Here is a 22,062-nt window from a genome sequence, read left to right as displayed (position 1 = left end):
CATTCTAATATTAAAAAACTAATGAAAAATAAAACACTACCAAACAGTGGTAACCGTGCGATGAACTTTGGACAATGATGATAGTAGGCAAAATCACAGTTCATTTTCACTTATAGGCATTTTGTAGTATCTTCTATATATATATATATATATATATATATATATATATATATATATATATATATATATATATATATATATATATATATATATATATATATATATAAAAATGTAATAAGGGTGAGGACATTAAACTGTCACTTAACCTGACCCAAGCTCGAGTAAAGGATGTGGGTTGCATTAGGTAGGCAGCCATTGATATTTACAAAATTATCTACACAAATGCATATTGCATACCTATGTACTATTGATTGCATTTAAGCAATTATCTACATGATTGCTTATTTTATTTGTACAAGTAACACACATAATCCTATGATTTTTCAATCTAATTATTGAGGGCACACTATGAGATATGTTATTACTTCTTTTAAAATTATTTTTTATATAATGCTAGTTAAAATTGACAACCAAAAAATACCTGAAAGAGATCATTTTTTATATTTGGGTGGATAATTAAGGAAAGTGTAATGCTCGAGGATGATGTCATGCTTATAATTAGACCTGGGTAGGCAAAGTAGAGATGCACATCTTAAATTTTATGTAATCGCCAAATACTAATGAAATCAAAGAGGAAGTTCTATATGACAACTCTAAGACCAGCTTTATACTTTATGGCACAAAATGTTGGGCGGTCAATAAACAAAATACCCATAAGATGAGTGTAGTTGAGATGAGGATGTTGAGATAGAAGAGTGGCAAGACAATAAAGGATAAAAATCAAAAGGGTGCGGTTTCTATAAGGTTGTAACCTTAAACAATCCAATTAAGGTGCACTTCCAAATTTTATTATAACATGTAATTTTGCTGTAAAACTTTCTTAGGATTATCTAAAAATGTATTTTCATATCTAATTATAAAATTCTAAATTAAAAAAATGGTTAAAGTCATGTAGATCTATAAATATGTAAAAATCTTGAAAATGGACAGTCTAGATAATGTGTTGCAAGATGCATTATTTTTGAGACTCAAAATCTTTTTTTTATACATTAATATATCTCGATGTTAAGATGACCAATTAGAGGGTCTTTCAATATTAAAACAACCTTTTTTGATGGATTTTTGAGATGCATATGTAATTCTACATTTTAAGGTTGCAACCTTATATAAACTTTTCCCAAATCAAAATGGCTACATTTAATGAAACTTAGGTTTAGTTTCAATAGACAATAATATGATAAAAAGTAGACTTCGATAGGCTGGATATGTGCAGCATAAGCCTAATACAACACTAGTTAGGAGTTGTAATTTGGTTCAAGTGAATGACTTTTAAAGGATAAGAAAAAAGTCCAAAAGGACATGGATGAAAGTAATGAGAAGAGATATGGTGATCTATGGTCTTACTGAGGGAACGATCATCGATAGAGTAAAGTGACCAAACAAGATTTGTATAACCGATCCCAAATAGTTTGGTATGAAGTATAATGATGATATGATATTATTGTGTATTGCTATTGTTGAATGTTTTTACAGTATTTATAATTTAAACATTCCCTTTTCGCTTTGATATCAAGAGTAATATACTTTTTCTTTTTTGTTATCTACTATTACCTTTTCTAAACCAATATAACTGGAAGATTAGGTCCAAAATCCATCCTAAAAATGGATTTTGAAGGGGGGACGCATATTTACATATGGTACCGAGAACTCATGGAAACCGTGTACCCATTTCGTTGAGTGCGCAAAGAATAGAATCTCGCTGCTCTTTTCAGCTGCTTGTCTGCCGTCGATAAAATTTCTCTCTCCTTTCGTCCCTTCCAATTCTTCTCGTTTTCCTTGCAAACAATAAACCACAGCGCTTCATCGATTGAACAAAACCCTAGCATAAGACATGGTTAGTTCTTATTCTATGTTCTCGATTTACTCCCTTATTTTTATGATTACAAATTTACAATTTTTTTTATTTTCCGTGCCTGCAGCTTGATTTTAGGGTTTTTTTTGTTTTTGTTTTTTTATTTTGGTTATTTAAACTAGATATCAGGCAATTTGAGCCTATCTTCGTTAAATCCTTGGTGGAATTTGCAGAATCCTTTACTTTTAGGATTTTAGTTGTGTGCAGTGTAAAATTTGTTTTTCCTTTCGATACCTTAAACTGGAAATCAAACTTTCGAAACGAAATCATGTCTCTTAAATTAGGGTTTCTTGTGTTTGAAATTTGCTAAGATTTGCACAATCTTTTATCTTTATGATTTAGTTGGTCTGTGGGATTGACTGAGTTCTTTTCTTAGGCTTGAACTGAAATTCGGATACTAAAATTGAGGATTCCCGCCTCGAATTAGGGTTTATTGTATGAAAAAATATGTAGATTTTACAGAATATTCAATCGCGCCATAATGGTTTAAGGGAAGTTATACATCATACTACTTATGTATGGTATATGGTACAACATCCGGGTCATCGACCATCTGTTTCTGACGATGGACGGTGATGAGTAATAGTACCTTTTTGCCCAAAAAGCCAGTGGTTGCCCCATTTACCATATACAATGCTCTAGTGTTGGTGTATGGCGTACTTCTGTTAAAAAGTTTTTTTTAATCCAATAAGCTCTGAAATTGTACCGTCCATTGGTGCCACTTTCCTTTCTTGCTTCTAGGTACTGGTGTTTGGATTTGATCCTGACTTTCATGTCTTTGCTATAACTGATAAGTGATAATGGGTAGTTTCAGTACTTAAATGGTTGCCATTGTGACCTTCCTTGTATTAACTTTCTTGTTGTAATGATCTGGTGGCCCATTGCTTCAGGGCCTTAAAGAAATATATTGGACTTGATCCAATCATAAGGTATTTAATGGATATTGTAGGGTAAATTCAGTATTCTATGAACCTGGATGCATCGATGCGTATTGTACTGCTGTTGGCACGATATGCATTTGATATTGATACGGGATATTCTTAGGATACTTGTAAACTTAAAAATATAAATACAAAACTGTGGTATATATGACATATAAATTATCTGTTATGTTATGGTATATCATTGTTTATGCACTATATTAGCCACAGCATGTATGCATCATTTAATTGAGTTCAGTACGATACTTATATCCAAATTTGTGTTGTGGGTTTCAGTAAACTCCTAATCATATCTTTGCTCCCCATATTTGTCTCTATTTCTTATTTGTGTCTCTGCTTTTAGCTAGTAACCTATGGTCAAGAGGAAATGATGATAGCTTTCATAGATGATGGGGGTAAATTGTTCAGTAATCACGTAAGCAGTAAATAGTGCCTGTGGGAAAATCACATTTACATAGACTTGAAATGTTTAAAAGTATTGCAGCTTGGGTTCATTCTCAGTTTCTGACCTACTGTGATTCCTGAGTTGGCGTGGATGAAACTCGTCCACAGTAGTAGAAAGTTGAAAACCAAGCCAAAGCAGGAAGGACTTTCAAGAATTTGTTCGACTTGGAAACTCAGTGATTTGACCCCATCCATGACTCTATGTAACTTGGACTCCAATGTGCTGTTTGTGGCACAGTTTAAAAGATACCGTGTTGGAACACGGCGTGTTCTTATGGTCCTCAGCTGTCGAGATGTCTACATGTGGGCTCTTGCCCTTATTAACTAAACATGAACAAGCTCAACTGAAAAAATATTTAAACAAGAACACGTTATACTTAAAATTAGATGTGTCTGGGCCAAAACTATAATGTGTCCAAATCTCTTGACATGCATATCGAATTCATGGACATTTGTCTAACATTTGGATATATATGTTCAAGCATTTGGACACGTGTGGATGGCCAACATGCTGCTCTTTAACATGCACCTCGTGACACTTCAATGGAGTATAAGTGTTGCGTCTTGTGCTTGTTCTGTAGACAAATGTGTTGGTGTTGGGAAACAAAAGGTGTCTCTGACACACATGTTATGTAGTGCTTGAGTTGACTTATGCGAGCTCTTGAAAAATAAAATGAATTTCTTGAGTAGAAATTCAAATTTTCAAGTCCTTTCTTTTTTACATGACTTAGTACATCTTCTTTGGTCTTTGGTCTTTGGTCTTTGTAATTCATATTCCTTCTAAGGAGAGTTCGAAATGCCATGAATTTCTTGAGTAGAAATTCAAATTTTCAAGTCCTTTCTTTTTTACATGACTTAGTACATCTTCTTTAGTCTTTGGTCTTTCTAATTCATATTCCTTCTAAGGAGAGTTCTGATATTGTGATTTAATGAGACAGATTCTTATGTTGTCATTTAGATCAATCAGGGCTGCATTTTATTTTTTGTGGAAGAGCGCTGGTATAAAAATTTAATTTTAATAGGAAAAGTTGGTAATGTAATTATGCATCCTTTTACTTTTCTTGAAAGGAAAGTATATTATGTCCATATGGGCATAGATATTATGGTCTTAATTGTCATGATGTCCAAATCTATGTAGGGATGCTGACGTAGACTAGGATGTGACATTCCGTAGTAATAGGCCCCACTCTCCCCCATCACCATCTTCCATTGATTGGTAGTGATGCCACTAATGACCATAGATATCTAGGGTGTATGAATCATAATATACTTTGTCTTTTGGATTATAGATTTGTACACCTGATTTTATGTTTTTGATAGTGAAACTATAACCTATATAGAATCTGATCTTGAAAAGTTCGATTATAAAAAGCAAAAGAATTTTTACTTTGGTACACATCTATATTCCTTTTAATGCATTTGTTGCTGCTTTCTGTTTAATGAATGGACATCTATTTTCAGTTCAGTGAGTTATTAATGGCAGTATACCACCTATTGCTTTGTGCATGATTACTCGGTTGAATTATGTTTGTTCTTGAATTGATTTTGGCTAAATAAGAAATAATCATTGTTTGTTATGATAGTTTATAGTTTAGTGAAGACCTTTACATTTCTACTATCTTGGGGCACTAGGCATAGGTTCCAGCCATTTAAATTTCTATTCATTAGAATGTTGTGCAGAGTTTAAAAACAATTGGGCTCCTAGAATGTTCCTAGTAACTGTGATGCAGTTCTCAAGTTCTTCCTGCATATGTGATGTTTTCCTTCTCTGCTTGTATGATGTTTACGTCGACTCCATATGCTGCTCTTTGCCTGTAAAAAGTGCTTTTTGGTTTTGTTTTGTTTTGTGAATTATATTGCAAAGACCGTGGAATGCATGTGCTGAAGTTATGTGTGAATTGTGAGTTTGAACCATTGTAAACTTTGCATGATGCTTTGCTCTTTGTCAGGGGTCTTGCTTTTACATTTTCATAAGCATAGAGAACTTTACATAAATCCTCAGATTTGTTTATCTCGATATTTAGGACCCTGAATTAGCTGCTATCAGGCAAAGGAGAATGCAGGAGTTAATGGCACAGCATGGAGTTGTGAGTAATTTCTTATTTGGGTATAAATTCATCAAACTGTATCCATATAATTCCAAAGCATTTTTTGAAAGTTCTCCATTTCAATTAAAGTCTATTTTCTGGATCAGGGGAACCAGCAAAATACAGAGCAGCAGAAAGCACAGGAAGATGCAAACAGGTTTGCTTCTTAATGATAATTGCAGTATGCCATGTTCCAACTATTTGATACTCTTTTATAATTTATGACCTCTAGACTTGCTATGCCGGGCGACATGTTTATCTTAGCTCTGCTCTTCTTTCACCTTGGAATGTTCTCCAGTTCCCTGAAGTTTTTATATGATTGCAGGGAAGCTGATGAGCGGAGGCAGTTGATGCTTAGTCAAATCCTATCCTCCCAAGCTAGAGAAAGACGTGAGTTTTTTCTTTTTTTGATTTCTATCCTTTCGACTGAAGAAATCAGATACATCATTCCAGGGCCATTTTTTAGGGGTTTTCTCTGCTTGGAAAGTGTGGATGTTGTACAACGGCTCCCGAGGTCACAATGCTAATTTTGTTGACTCACTATTCCCTTCATTATTAGGAAATTATACAATGAGACCATTTACTTTTGATACAAGGAGGTCACAATCATTATTAACTACTAGATTTGAAATCGGGATGTAGAGGATGTGTCATTGTTGAACACAAAGTCTAAAATAAAATTTCTCGATTGTGAAACACTTTCATCGGTTAGATTTCACATCCAATTGCTAAAAGTGATTGTGAGTTTGTGACCTCCTTGTATCAAAAATAAATGATTTCATAGTATACAATCCCTTATTATTAAGTATAGATTTAAACTCATACATAATAGATGTGTGTCTCAGTAAATGGGGCCTCCCCAATTGCCAAATTTATATGGATGCTCCTAGATTCTCTGCCTTCCATTCGCTTAACATAGATCTTCTACAATGTAATGGCTGAAAAATACTCACTCCGTTTACCATGAGGAGAATGAAACTATAGAGCACCTATGGCATCACTGCTGTTATGCTTGTGAGTGCAGGTCGCTGGACATAATTTCTATTAGCCAATATATCACGTGTTGCATGAAGCTATAATTTAAGAATTTTATCATATTTTTTTGTATCTAATTATGAAAAGATTGCGTTCTAAATTTTTTTAATTAATTTGTGTCAAAATATATATGAAAGGATATTTCAACTTTGTTAGAAACTGAACAATTTATAGCATCTAATATGACAAAATTTAAAAATAATGCATATTGAATATTCTTTATTTTAAAAAATTTTCTTTATTTTAAAAATATTTAACGCCGATCTATATATTACTGTGGGAGATATGTAGGAGTGTGATTTTTGAGTTCCTTACCATAATTGCTTTTTCCCTCCAATTTTCCAAAAATTTTAGTAAAGGCATGAGATGGGAGTCCTTCTATATATCCTATTAATTCTTATGTTAGTTTTTTCCTTTTATGTTGTTTTAGCTAATTCATGCCATGATAAAACAATTGGATTTCTTTAGATGTTCTTGCAAAAAAATTCCTATTTATTGTATTTATTTGCTGACAAGTTAATATTCTAAGTAACTATTTTTCAATTTCAAAAAAAAAATCGAAGTAACCATTTTATTTGTTGTAAAAATAATTAATACCAATTTAACATTAAAGATTTGATATTCCAAGAAATACATGAGATCTGCCCTGAATTTGAGAGAAAAATCTAGGAGTTGGTTGGAGTTAGCGATAGAGATGGACTTCTTGAATGTTCTCAGAGATAGAGATTGGAAAGATAATCTAAGAATTCTTAACTTGCTCATTCTTATATAGAGAGATTTTAGGAAACTTGGAGGAAAAATAGAGTTAATGGAGAGCATTCAAAATTCACATTCTCCCTTAGTAATATAGATGCCCTAGGTCGCCACTGTTTTTTTGTTGCTTTTGTGCAAATCATTCTAATGTTCTGAGCATTTATTTAAAAAAACGTCATTGTAATTATCTGTTCGAGTGTCAACAATAACTCTTGTTATTGGTTTGTACCAAAGGTAATTCAGGGAATGTGCACAAAATAGTAAATTCTTTCAAGATGAACTGAAAATGTGCTGTTCTAGAAGTGATATTAGTTACTTGTTTAAATTATTAATAATTCAAAATCAATATTTCATTTTCTATAATATTTCTCAATGGCCTCAATATCACGTGTACATTTGATTATCATGTCTTAATTATTATAGAGTTTTCTTTGTAGGTCTGGCTTTTTTATTGTTTTTGTACGTGATGAATTAGTGACATCTACATATTATCATACATTAAAAAGAGAAAAATAAAAAATACAAGAAAATTTTGGCAATATACTTTTTTTGTGTATTTTACACTTTATGGCCGTGTCCCTTATTTTGTGTTTCTTTTTTAATTTTTTCCCATGATGCCCTTGGATTGCCTCCTAGTTCCTAACCGGGTTATTTCTTTTTGGGGGCGAAGTTTTTGGATCTGAACTCCCAAGTACTGAAACGATTTTTATTTTTTATTTTTGGTGAAAACCTGGTTGTAAGTTGGAGATCCGATCCTGTCATTCAAAAACAGCAAATTACAAGCTTTCAAGACCAGATAGGAATTCTATTTTCTGGCCCAGTCTTTTGAAAAAATAATTCGTGTTAAAATTTGGGTTGAAGATCTGATCCAAATAGTTGGAAACCCAATCATTCAAACAAAAAAAGAAGAAGTTTTTGATCGGAGTGCAACTTCTTGTTTTGACGTTTTTTTTTTAATGAAAAATTTATGTTGGAACTTGGAGTTCTGACCCAAAAACTAAGCCAAAAGAAAAAAATTTAACCAAAAATTACAATTCTTTATTGTGCAGGTTCTCTTTCTCCAACAACGTAGTGCCATTGGCAATAGTATTTAGATGGGAAATTTGTCAAAATGCGCCTAAGATATTGACTATTTAATGTCTTACTCATTTATTTTGATTTAATTTCAAAATGCCCACCAAAATACACATGATTTGTAGTTGTAGTAGCAGAAAAAGGGTAAAATGTCTAATAACTGAAACATTACATGTGTTTTGATAAATTTCCCTATATAGAAACTTAAGTAATCAAAGAGAATGAGAAACTTATATTACAAGTGGTTCAGAGGCATTTTTCTTAATGTGCATAACTCTTTCTTCCTGCTGAACATCATTTTTATTGCCTTCTCCCATTCCCTTCATTGATTTACACCCATTACATGGATTTTAGTGTTGTCAAATATGTTCCACATGTCTTGTGTGGACGCACATATCCATATTCACTAGATAGAGAGTGACCTGGAAGTAACTTTTGGTAGGGGCCACACTAGTTATATAAGGGTCTCTTGGGTTTTAATTTTTTCTTGTTCTTTTCTTGTGGCCATAGCATTGTTGAAACTAAAATCCATTTGGTTCTGTTTATATCTAGTGGAACTTCTTTGTGAATAGGAAGATCCATTGTCCTATTTGTGATATGTACTTTCATCCAGTGCATCGGCCCTCCGCAATAAGTGCTACTGCAGTACATGAATTTCTATGTGTAACCATCTTGGAGAATAATCATGGTTCATGCCCCTACTCCTGCCCTATTCCTGCAGTATGAAGGAATGGCTCCAATATATTATCCTGTTCCTGATTGGAAGGACACCATCTCTTTAAAGAACAGTCTTCAATGAACCTTAAGAAATGCTGGGAGTCAATTTGTTAAAAGTCTGGAAAAAAAAAACAAAAGCAAAAAAGTCAGGAGTCAATTAAAGAGTAGCTTGCTTCTAGGATAGTGGATTTGGTGATGAAGTCTGTTGCTAAGACCTTCCATTGCTAATGTGGCCTGAGTTTCAGTGAAAGTTGACATTGTTAATGTGCTAGCGCTTTAAACCCCAACTATGGAAAACTCAATGTTTCTCCTATAACTTGGTGTTTATGTTTTATGTTCCCCTCTCCATTTTGTTTTTTTTTTTAATTATTCATCGTGAAACAACACAGAACCAAATGGTTTGGCACTCAAAATGACCTGTTCCATCAGTTTTAATAAGGAAACACATTTCTTTTTTGAATTAAACTGGTTTTAGCCTTGTTGGCCAGTCCAGTCTGGCTTTGCATTGGCATTTGACTTGGGTTTTCCATTTTGAATGCTGCAGTTGCTCGAATTGCTTTAGTGAAACCTGAGAAAGCAAGAAGTGTGGAGGATGTTATACTCCGAGCTGCTCAAATGGGGCAGATAACTGAGAAGGTGAAACACAAGATAGTATCATTTTTAAATTACAATGGAGCTATGACATAAAGATTCAAGTTCTGGTATTTTATGAGCATTTAAGATGATAGCTTAAGCCTTGGTTCTCCTTATTTTCAGGTTTCAGAGGAGAGGCTCATTACATTGCTTGAACAAATCAACAACCAAACCAGTAAGCAAACAAAAGTTACTGTAAGTCTTACTAACCATCAGCTCCTGTTTCACAACTCATGGTAGCTTGTCTTTCTTTTGTTCCTCACACTTTTGGGCACGGATATGGGTGTCATGTCTAGTACGTATCTTGAGTGTTTAATACTTGAGCCAAAAAACTCAGTACGACCCTAACACGTCCGTACAATTGTGCAAAAAAAGATAAAAAGACGTACTGGTTTCAATTTTTTATTTTTAAAATGATTCTTTTAAAAGTTGGTAATACTAATAATATTTTTTTTATGTTGTCAGTATTTTTGATAATTGTGTTAGTTGAACTATTAATATCTTCATAGAATGAACCGAGCTCAATTCACACTGAAGTATGATTAACATTTCAGAATATACAAAAAATCTTAAAAGTTTAAAATAATGTTAATATAAAATCTGACTTGCACAGAAAAGAAAAGAAAATGTTGTCAGTTTTTTTCCAGTCAAAGAACATCATATTAATAACTATTATGTAAACTATTTATTCGCTACCCTTGTACACATCTGCTCGTTTGGCCTGGCGGTAGCCTTAATTTTCCAGACCAAAGGTCACATATTCCGTTCTTCCTCATGATTACATTTTACAATAGCAAATTTGGAAAGCCCATTTTTAATTTCAAGAAGTCAAGCCCACCCTGTTGAAAATTCAAAAGTAGGCAATTTAAAAGAATGCCCATTTCAAATTTCAAAAAGTATATATGACGGGATTGGATAGTCTTCTCGGAGCAAAAGGTAAGGTCTACCATGTTGGCTAGGAGTTTATAATTGTGAAAAATGATTACACTTTATATGTAAGTGTCGTTACGTACTAAGTTTCTATAGCATCACCTTACGCGTGCGGCTAGCCTGTTGAACATGGGTCGAGGCTTATCGATACACGACATGAGAGGAGATGGAGTGTCTATGAAACACTGCCTTTGCATATGTAAAGCACTCTAATAAGAAGATGGAAAATTGTTTCATGCGGGCTGGACCGCATTTCTACACATGCAATCCAAAAAGTGTAAAGCATCCATCTTAAAGATGGATGCAAGTAGGTGTTCCATTTAAAATCAATGGAAACTAACGATCCAAATGTTTTCTTACTAGAATTATTATTTCTAGTTTTTAAAATTTATTCATTTTTTATTTATGATCTCCATGTTAGATATTACATGTCCTTAAAAATTAAGTCTTAAAATCCATCTCAAAAATAGATTTATTAAGAGGCCTGCATTTCTACATATGCGAGCTTGGCCGCATAGAAACCGGGTCCTAAGAAGATTGCACTTTATATATTCTCAAACTATCTCCCCCCCACCTCTTTTCCCTTTCAGATTCAAAGGCGTCGGAATGTTCTTGAGGACGATGATTAGGTATACTTGATTTTCACAATTAAAGCTTGTAATCACTTGAGAGGATGATATGAGGTTTGTAAGCTATTAAACTATTTTACACGACAATCGTCAGTGATGGGGTTTATGGAGTTTCTTTTTTGATGTCTGCAGTTTGCAACAGGATTCGTATATAAATAGATGTGCATTGAGCATTAGTTTTAGCATTTAAACCTTACAGATTGCCTTTGCCATGCATGGGTATCAACTCATGCTTGTTAAGATGATTGTATCTTTCACTTCTCTTGGGAGGTTGACTTTTAACATTAGTTTCATGGAGAACATGCTTCGCATCCTTGCCTACAAAACATTACTCTTTTCTTGAGTTTCACCTAGAGATGCTGTCACAATTAGGCAAAATCCCTTTCATTTTATATCTTTTGATAAAACCAGGTGTAAAAAATCACCGATTTGGGCAGGGATTGCTGATCTAGATGTGACATTGCGCTGGTGTTGTATTTTTGTATTGAAACAACCCTATTCTATCTATTTTGCATTGGTCCCCATATTGTATGTTTGTTTGTGTGTTTGTTTTAAATCATCACAGAAACTTAGTATAGATGTGGAGATTGATATTTTTTTTTTTCTCTCCATTTTTTTTAAATTTTTTTGGCTGGGGATTTGGTCGATCCGGACCGGTCAAGAGGGCAATTCACCTGGCCGATTCATGTTTTAAAAACTTTGGATAAAACTCATGTTGTGGTCCAATCGACTATTCGGATCTTTCATGGGGGAAATATCAGGACTTCTTTTTACTTTTGGTTTGTAGAAGGGTTACTTGCAGGAATTATTGTTTCGTGGTTGTTGGTGGAAAATGCGTTATTTTAGCTTGATTTGCAGCAAATGTACATGGGAATGTTATCAGAATCAGAATCAGATTGGCCACCAAACATGCTGGGGTTTTGTTATAGTTGAAATTGTTTGGACGACTAGTTGAATCATTTGAATCATATTTTAGAAAAGAACAATAATATAGGAAATATAGAAATAAAAACTCATAAATATGAAATATATTACTATAAAAGTTGTTCAAATAGCAGCCAAATTTGCTTAAATATCAGATTTGACCATTTTTTTTTATCTAACCTTGTTTTTTTGCTTTGGTCTAGACAAGCCAAGTGGAAATTATAGAAATCTAGTACAATATTTTCTTTCTTTTTATGTGTACCCATATTAAGAATGTGGTTCATTGCATGTGTTAGTTTCTTCAGTAGTACATCGTTTTGTAACATTATAAATTGGGCCTCTTGTTCACATCTTTTATAAGATTTGAAATACATCTTCTATGGGGGTTTAAGGTTCAAATATACAGAAATACAATTTCTCATATGGTATCATGTTTTGGTCTGCCAGGTTGATCTTGATCTTGCTTGGTTAGACAAAGCAACGTTCATTTTTTGGAGTATTTTAATTTAGGGTTGCTTGTTTTCTGGTTGTCTTGTCTGAATCTGGTCGGCTGCTGCAAACAAATTTTCAGCGATATATTTTTCCGGTGACCTTGTTTACCTTGGCAAAATCAGAGGTTTAAGTGATGGTTTTGTCTTAACCCATTGATGTCATGCCCTGAAACCCAATCCCCAGGCTTCCTCCAATGTTTTCAAAACCATTCCAGCCACAATCTCTGTCATCCCAAAACTGTCGGAGAATCCCATTTAGAGCTCTCTTGCACCAGCTTTTAGGCAATCTGAACAAAACCAAGTAATCTCTCTCTCTACATCTCGCTCCTTTTCTTTTCGACTTCTATATTGTGTGTGTTTCCTTTCTTCTGTGTTTTCTTCCAATTGTTGAAAATGTAAAACATCAGCCTATATCTCTACCTCTCACTTCCTGTTTCTTTTTCGTCGCTGCTGTTCTCCTGTGGTTCCTATTTTTGTTTGTAGCACAAATCCTTCTATTCTCCTGTGCCTGTTTCATAGGATCGCTAATTTACAACTGCTCAATTTTGTTCTGTTCATGTTTTGTTTTTAGGACTTACCTTTAATTGTCCAAAATCAATTTGCTCTCTCTTGACTGATGCATCTTGAGTTTGAGGGGGAGTGTGGAAACTATAGAAACTTGTATTTATTTTTTGGTATAATATTTTCTTTCTTTTTATGTATACCCATATTAAGAAGGTGGTTCATTACATACGTTATTTTTTTTAGTAGTACTCAGCTTTGTATTGAGGCTCTTGTTCACATCTTCAATAAGCTTTAAAATACATCTTCCAATGGGACTTAAGGCCCAAATATACATAAATATAATTTCTCACACCAAGGTACCGGTCTTATTGTTGTTGGTGCAGTGTAACATTGGCCTTGGGATCTCTCTCAATAATGCCCCATTTCCCACATTCTGTGACATCCTAAATAATAATTTAGGACCAACGCGGAAAAATCAACTGCCTGAATTAACCCGTTTTAATTGTTTAGCCCAATTGTGGATCCTGGAGTCTATGAAATTAGGAAGAAAAACGCTTGACATGACCATATCTAGAATCTGCCATGGGCCTATTACCATGGTAATGGTAAAATGCAATTGTTTAGAATGTTGAGTAGCTGCCTTACATTCTCTAACAATATTTTCCCGAGCTATGTATTCATTGAATCTCAGCCATCTATCAACGCTATGATAACACACTTTTGATATGGGTGTGAGACTCAAAACCTGGTTCGCTCGTATTGGCGATTCGATTTGTACGCATATTTGTTGAATTTCATCCATGTCATTGAAATTTAGTACTTACATTTACCAAAGAATATGCAATTTAATGTTATGTTAGTTGTTAACATGTTATATCTCATTTAGATTGAACATCTATGTTATTTTATTTTTAGCTCGGGTGTTTTTTTTATTGCTTGGTTTTTTTTTTTTTTTCACCTTTGTTTAGAGCCAAGAACTCGAGTCTAAACTTTTTGTTCGTCCCTAGGAACACTCGACTATGATGTTCTCCAACCTCCCTTACATCTATCAGTCCATTCAAAATGGACTTCCCAAATTTGAACTTGGGGTGGCTTTGGAGTTTCTGGCATCTACCCTATTTCTCCAATTGTTTTCAGAGTGAGTTCTCCAAATAAAATTTGATTTTGAGTTCAAAAAGGTTCACCACTACGCTACCCATTCAAATCATAGCCCAGTTTTGATAAGGCAGTGGAAATAGATTTGTATGGTTTATGAAGTTCCAAACTTTTTTTTATAGTGTTTTTGTTTGGTAGAATTTTTGTCTTTGAAGGTCGAACCTTCCAAACTTTTTGGCTTCGTGGAGAGAGCATGGAAAGGGTGGCTTTAATTTTTCCCCACGTGTTTTGGGATCACCATCTTAAAAAATGCGGAAAAATGGAAGTCGCCCCATGGAGCCAGAAAATCCGAAAAGTTGGCTTTCGAAACGGAAATTTCCGCCAAACAAACACACTAAATATCATCTAGAAGAGAAATTGATATAATGTTATTTGGATCTCACCCCACAAAAGTGTTTCTTTGCCAGGGGGGAACATTATAGCCTAGTGTCCCTATGCAAACACACAATGGAGTCGAATCATTCCTCCGAATGCCAATGATAGCATGCTCCCTGGATCACCAAATTTGGTGCTATGCCACCTCAAAAGTAGGGGTGGCAATGGGTCGGGTTTGAGTCCAGCCAGACCCGGACGCAGACCTAAAAACATGATATGAGACCCGGACTTGAATTCACCAGTCCCCGACCTGAAAATAGTGTGGAACTGGACCCAAATACTGTTCGGGTCCAAGTTTTGGACCCGGATCCGGACCCGACCCATCGTTTCCAATTTTTGGACCATACCCGGACTCGGCCCTTACTCAAAACCTACTTGTGTGGCTTAAATATTTTCAAAATGGCATTCTCACCCCAAACAGAATCCCACCAACAATAGTTGGATTTAGAGTTCCAAAACTACATGAAGTCCATGATGATCCCGAAATGAAAATCTGAACTGTTAGTTTATGGGGCAAATATGATACACGAGCATCGTGTGTAGTGTCACTGAAAAGAGTACCATTATTTCCTCCTTATCGTGGGCCTTTTTTTTTTTTTTTTGCATTAGCAAGCTCAGAAAACAAACAGTTTGGACCGTTCATGATGTTGCTGATAGTCTTGCAAATCATGAAGTTTCTTTATTTTCCTTGCCCATTTCTAGTGCTTTAATACTCTCTTTGTAAATTAGGTATTTAACAATAGCTCTTAAAATTGTCAACAAAAAAACACTGTAATTATGAAAGCATAGGAATGTACTCAATACATAGGCGGTCAGGGTGGGTGCCACAACATTGACGCCCTCAGTTCTATTATTACCATGAGTATGGAACATTTTCCCCACTTATCTATCCAGGAAGGACAAAACAATTATAAAAGAATATGATAATAGAAAGGAGGTCGGCTTATTTGCGAAAGGACACCTTGAGTGCATTACAATTCAAAAAAGTTTATTTGACTTTGAGCTCGGACAATGATATGTTTCCCAAGTATCTGGGTTCACATGCAATGACCCAGTGTGGTTGTTACCTCCTTTAACAACAAAAAAAGAAAAATCTTGCTGTATAGTTTTTCATTTAAAACAAAAATCTAGAAATAAGAAGAGTTTATTTCACTGAATGCTCCCATTTAAGACTGTTGAGGTATGTGGAGATCTTCATTATTGTTATTATAAAAGAATATTAAGAATGGACCCAAGGCATAAGTGGTCAGGGTGGTGAACGTCACAATGTGACATCTTAAGTTTCATTCCTATCATAGGGAGTTGATTCTTTTCTCACTGATTTATTAAAAGAAAAAAAAAGAAGAAATAATATGATAATGGAAATGGGTCGGCTTTACTTGAAATTTGATGGCATGAGTGTGTTAAAATTCGAAAAAATTTATTTGACTTTGAGCTCAAACAATGACATATCTCTAAGTGCTCGATTTCACATCCAACATGATTGTGACATCTTTCAACAAAAATATATGGTCTTATTTTATTTTATTTTTGACAAGAAAAAATATATGGTCTTGTTGTTTAGCTTTTAATTACAATTTTAAAAAATTCCAGAAATAAGTAGAGTTTTCCTTTCAGAGCGCTCACATTATAGATGGGGGGTTTGTGGAGATCTTCATTATTGTAATTATAAAATACCGTAGTTACAAAATAACATTAGGATTGAACTGAAGGCAGAGGTGGTTAGGGTAATAGTTGCCATAGCATGACGTCTTCGGTTCCATTATTACTACACGTTAGGGATCCCTTCACCATTGCTTTGTCCCAAGAAAAAAAGAAGAAAGAATATGGAGTAATGATCCTATATGACCCCTCCCCATCCATGTGTGTAAGACCCTAAAAGATCACCCTTAAAGTTGGCATGGATATCTTAAAAAAATTATCTATAAATCCGTGCCAAATTTAATGGTGATCTTTTGGGGTCCTACACACATGGGTGGAGGGGGGTCCTATAGGATCATTTCTCAAGAATATGATAATGGAAATGATATCGGCTTATCTAAAATTTGACAACTTGAGTGCATTGGAATTCAAAAAAAAATATTAGACTTTGAACATGAACAATGACACATCCCCAACTGTTCAATTTCACATCCAGTGTAATTTTGACCTCTTTTAACAAAAATAAATGGTCTTAGACAATAATTTTCCTTCACATGTACTCACATTATTATTGTTTTGAAACCTAGTGATTTCCAAACTAAATGGGAATCAATCAGGATTGAATTGATTATGGGATAATATGGGTCCCGACCGGTTCTCCCTTAAAACCAAAACCCCAACCCCAACCCCAACTACCCCTCCCCCAAATATATATATTTTATATTTTTAGGTTATCTAATATATTCTCAAGTCCCCTCTAATTCCTAGCCCAGTAGCGCAAATTTAATTTTTATTTTACTTTATTTATTGTTAATATTTTTAGTTAACTAACTTAGGCGGTATATCCAGATCCGATTTGGATTGTCGATCCAATGATCTGACGCTAATCTATGCGCGAACAATCTAGGTTTTGAAACGCTATTTATGGCTGTTGGGGTACATGGAAATTTTCATTATTGAAATTATGAAAGAACATAATGGAAATAAGAATGGCTTCCTATGATATTTTCTCTCTCGAGTCATGGACATTATGAACCATACTATACGTACACACAGAAAATGGCATCCCACTAGTTCTTCAAACGCGTTCTCTTCCTTACCAACATGTGTCCTTGCATTCTTTAGAACTCACCAAATTATTCATATAAAATGAAACCATTTACCTTTGATACAAGGTGGTCACATTAGTCTTGACCATTGGATGTAAAAATGGGTGGCTGCAATTATTCCATTGATCAAACTCAAGCTTCAAAAGAAATTTTCTTGGATTTTGAGACATATCCAAACTATCAAATTTCATATTAAATAGTTGTAAAGAATTGTGACCACTTTATGTCAAAGATAAATAATCTCGTTATATATAATTCCTTTGTTTAATGTTGCTTTTATTTGCAACATATACCGCCCCAACTATCCCCCAATTGAATGGGTCTACGTAAAACAATATTAGCATTCATTCTTGCTATCCGTCTCCTAGGATTGCAATAATCCCTCACCAAGTGTCGATTGAGAGCTCGGATGATTCACATTATCATAAATACAAAAGACATCACCTTATATATTGGAGAAGTACATTACATCCCATTTTGTTGAAACACGAAAGCTAGTTTTACATGAATTAATAAATTAGCATCATATCAAAAAAATGTGATGGCATGAAAAATTGAGTCGATCACTACTGCTCCTCAGACATGGATGTTACTTATGTTCTTTTGGAGGTTACTTGTGCTCCCCAGAGTGATACAACCACTTCACCTTGGGTGGATAAAAAAATGTGATGCCATGAAAAATTGAACCAATCACCGCTGCTCCTCAAACACAGCACATAGACTTGGATGTTACTTACGCTCTCTTGAAAGTTATTTGTGCTCCCCCTAACGATACACTCTTTGACGATACAATTACTGTTGCTCCTCAGACACATAAACTGGGATATTAGTCACACTCTCTTGGAGGTTACTTGTGCTCCCCATAGCGATACAACCATTCCTCGGCCACTTTACCTCATGTGGTTAGACATGAACTGTTGAGGTTAATTGTACAACCTATACAAAAATATAAAAAAATAAAGAACAATATGATCCAAGGCGATTGATTGCTAAACGGTCTACTCTCCTCAATACATCTACATATTGAATTAAATACAAAATGCTACCAGTTATCGAACACTCAAAATACAACCAATTATTTGACTATCATAAGTTCCCAATAAGAGTAAGTTTTCAATGAACTTGTCATGAAAATAACAAAAACAGTAGAACATAAACGCACTACAAGAAACACAACCACAAAAAGAATGGAGGTAAAGAAAAAAAACCTCCAAACAAAAATCAACCATGTATATGAGCAAAAACAACTAAAAAAAAAGCCCTTAATCAGTAGAAAATGAAAAAATGTATTATATTGGTTGGATACCACAATCTTATGTAATTGGAAAAAAAGATCTCCATGCCTAAAACATTAATCCAAATGCTCCCAGTTATTTATTGCTTAAAGCAGAAGTACCCAAGATTAGGATTCTAGGCAATAAAAGCACCATAACAAAAATCCAGCTCAAATAAACTTAAAACAATTACAAGAAGTTTATAGCCAATGCTTAACCAAATTTCAGGAAAAAATCATACATGACCCATGTATAAGAACATAAAAAGCACAAAGGAAGGCACTAACTCAGTAGATAATAGAATAAGATAACATATTATAGCTTGATAACCCACCCAATCTTCTACAATGCGATGAAAAAAAATCTCCAAAGAAAAACAAACAGGTGTATGAACAAAAATAGCTCAAAAGAAGGCCTAATAACTATAGAAAATGAAAAATACATATCATATTGGTTTGATACCACAATCTTCAAAAATTGCAGAAAAAACTAGCTCTATACATAACAAGTATGAGTCCCTCACTTTTATCTCAATTATCAAGTCTCACCGAATACGTTACCCTGTCCCACATTATTCCCCAATTTTGATGTCGTAGACTTGATAGGCAAGGTAGTAACAAATTTGAGATAATGTTAAAAATCAAACCAGTACAGAGGTAGTAACAAAGATGAGATAGCTAGAAATCAAACCGGTACAGGGACCCCAACAAGGTTCTTTACACAAAGATTGAGCTCCTTTTTAGGTATGATATAAAATTCATATTACTCGAAATTTGGATGAAAAAAATTTATCCTCATTAAAATCCAACAGTTGCCTCAACCACAATATGTTCCAACATCACACAAACCTGCAAAATTTTTGAAATAAAATTGCTAAAATAAATCTTACAATGGCCATTATTGATTCTCACATTCAAGCCTAAATTCAGAAAATGAAAATTCTTCAAAAGGGGAAACATCAAATTAACTCAGTGACTCAAAAATTAGCAGTAGAAAAGGTGCAAGAAGCATGTAAAGTAGAGAGAGAGTAATAAATACATGCAACTAGAGAGAGAGAAAAACATACAGGCAAAATTATACCCCTCTCAAGACACTAAAGATGCTGCCCAAGAAAACGCCAAATACCCCTATAGTTAGAGTCCATTTATGCAATAGAATGAGAGTTTCATCTCACCATTGAAGAGGCTATACTTTGTTGCTTCCGATTATGAGATTCACAGACACCATTGAAGGGGCTAGGGATTACTCTTAAGAGAGTTGGATCACCATTGAAGGGGCTAGGGTTCTTTCTTGGGTATGAGCGTCGATGATTCACCATTGAAGGGGGCAGCTCCTTCTTAACTTGCAGAGAGAGGTAGGACTTAGAAGAGAGAGAGAGAGCCAGGGACCAGTCCTTTATTTTTGCTTAAAAACAGGTCGGGGTTTTAAAAATGGGAAAAGTATATACAGAGCCGAACCTCTAAACAATCGAATTTGAGCCCAACTCAAATATTTCACCGGAAGATGTTGAAATTTGAGCCCATCTCAAATATTTCACTAGAAGATGTTTTGATGTTTAAATATTTTTAAATTGATCATCTAAATATCAAGATGCATGGACATGAGAGAAAAAATGGATTTCAAAGTTTGAAAATAGTATATTTTGTAATACATATTTGGACAGACAATTTTTTAGATTTTTAAGTTTTCGCATATATGTCGATTTACAATACTTTTAAAAATTTAAATTTTATAAATAAATATAAAAATATATTTTACTGTTATCACAAAAAATTTTAACATTAAAACTACATTTGAAAGTAAACTCTAATTTGATTGTTTAAACTTTAGAGCCTAAGCTCTCTCTATACAAACTGCAAAAATTAGGTCTGAGTTACCATTGACTTATCTCAACAAATCCTCATCGTCAAAATTAATGGGGTGAGTGGGGGTAAAAGAAGAGATTGATAAAGAGTGTGGGGGTAAAAGAAGAGATTGGTAACCTGTTAGGGTTGGGATTTTGTGCACCTCAACGTAATCCAATTAACATCACAAATTACCCGTCACCTGCATGCAATCATTAGCCGTAAATAGAGAAAGAAAATAAAAAAGGAAATCCTTTTTTATTTTTTAATTTTGATTTTATATTTTATACTCAATTCTCACTTTTTTTTATAGTGAAATTTTATTTTAATTTTTTTTCAAAAAATTGTACTTTTTGAAAAGTCTTCAAAAAATGGTCTTAAAAAGTTTTTTATTTTTATTTTTTTCTATGCATCAAGAATAAATTTGAGCACCCATACTTCTAATAACAAACTTGTTAAAAACTATAAAAAAAAAATACAACTAATAAAAATGACGAAGTGCCTGTCAATATGTTTGCTTCAAATATAAGAGAAATATCATTAGAATGGTCAAACAAGCTCTTAAAATCACTAAGGTGGTTTTGAATCAACCGACTTCTCAAGAAAATAGTTAATTTAATAAGGTCATTTTACTCTATTATCTCTCCAAATATTACACAAATTGTTTAGATTCAGGGTTTGGAATCCTGAACGAGCATTGATATTTGATAATTTTGAAGGGGACCAAATCATTATAATGCCCCATTTGTTTCTAACTCGAAATAAGAGATTTAATGAAAAATATGTATTGGGCTTGGAACCCTAATAAAGAGATGAGATTTGCACCATTTCATTTGAGCCACTTAAATGGCTAGTATTACTAAGAAGGTGAGGTTTGCATAGAGTCTCAATTTTAAATAATCAAAGTAAAGCGCACCATCAAATTGTGCCAAAAAAATGTAATTTTGGTATCTATTTTAACCCAAATTATAAAGCTTAAAACTTAAAAAATAACCTAATTCCCTGTGGTGTACACATACCAGGTTATGGTTAATCAACCCTTCATTAGAAGTGGATGGTTCGATACACCATTGCTTTAAGGTTAATGTCCATATGTTTCCTCCAAGAAATAGGACAAACATTATAGTCGTACTGCAATTTGAAAACAACATGCATTTCAGGCTCAATCATTTTCATTTTGATTTGAAGTGAATTTCTTCTAATCTGACCATCAGGATCTCAGATTATGTGCTCCCGCAAGCATACACTATAAACCCTTATCTTGGAGTATCTTTAGGACCCAGTTTGAAGAACCAACCTCACAAAGAATTGAAAATAGAAATCACACGCATTATGTATGTACCTGACGAAGAAATAAATGAAATAAATAAATAAATAAAACCTAAAATTCAACGAGATTGTTTAATCTTTAGATAGTTAGATCTAAGTGTTTAATAAACTTAAAATGTTTTGTTGATAGTTATAGTAGTCAAATATTGAGTTTCTTATATGTAGTTGTAGTAGCCAAATATTGAGCTTCGCATTTTTCTT

The 22,062-nt window shown here is 33.9% G+C and overlaps 1 protein-coding gene and 1 long non-coding RNA gene across 5 annotated transcripts; one reads left to right on the top strand and one right to left on the bottom strand.

Annotated features, from left to right (window-relative positions):
- The first annotated feature begins 1,750 nt into the window (after positions 1 to 1,750).
- On the top strand, positions 1,751 to 11,400 carry LOC18433451 (double-stranded DNA-binding family protein). Of its 4 annotated transcripts, none has more exons than XM_011624730.3 (7): positions 1,751 to 1,954; positions 5,382 to 5,444; positions 5,552 to 5,601; positions 5,770 to 5,834; positions 9,568 to 9,659; positions 9,780 to 9,851; positions 11,177 to 11,400. In XM_011624730.3, the coding sequence occupies exons 1-7, from the start codon at positions 1,952 to 1,954 to the stop codon at positions 11,213 to 11,215; spliced, it is 384 nt and encodes a 127-aa protein (XP_011623032.1). In that variant the 5' UTR covers positions 1,751 to 1,951; the 3' UTR covers positions 11,216 to 11,400. The 4 variants fall into 4 exon arrangements, with proteins under 4 accessions (XP_011623032.1, XP_088729741.1, XP_088729740.1 ...); XM_088873615.1 differs by having other exon boundaries at positions 5,382 to 5,464; XM_088873614.1 differs by having other exon boundaries at positions 5,360 to 5,444.
- A 6,439-nt stretch (positions 11,401 to 17,839) lies between these two features.
- LOC110007189 (uncharacterized) lies at positions 17,840 to 20,354 on the bottom strand. The gene is made up of 2 exons (XR_002280842.2): positions 19,863 to 20,354; positions 17,840 to 18,350 (listed from the first exon to the last, which is right to left on the bottom strand). It is a non-coding gene; the product is annotated as an uncharacterized LOC110007189 (long non-coding RNA).
- Between the last annotated feature and the right edge of the window lie 1,708 nt (positions 20,355 to 22,062).

Source organism: Amborella trichopoda, chromosome 8 (genome assembly GCF_054954075.1).
Source record: "Amborella trichopoda isolate Santa Cruz 75 chromosome 8, AtrichopodaSantaCruz75HAP2 v2.0, whole genome shotgun sequence".
Lineage (NCBI taxonomy): Eukaryota > Viridiplantae > Streptophyta > Magnoliopsida > Amborellales > Amborellaceae > Amborella > Amborella trichopoda.
This window is presented reverse-complemented; position numbering and strand designations above follow the sequence as displayed.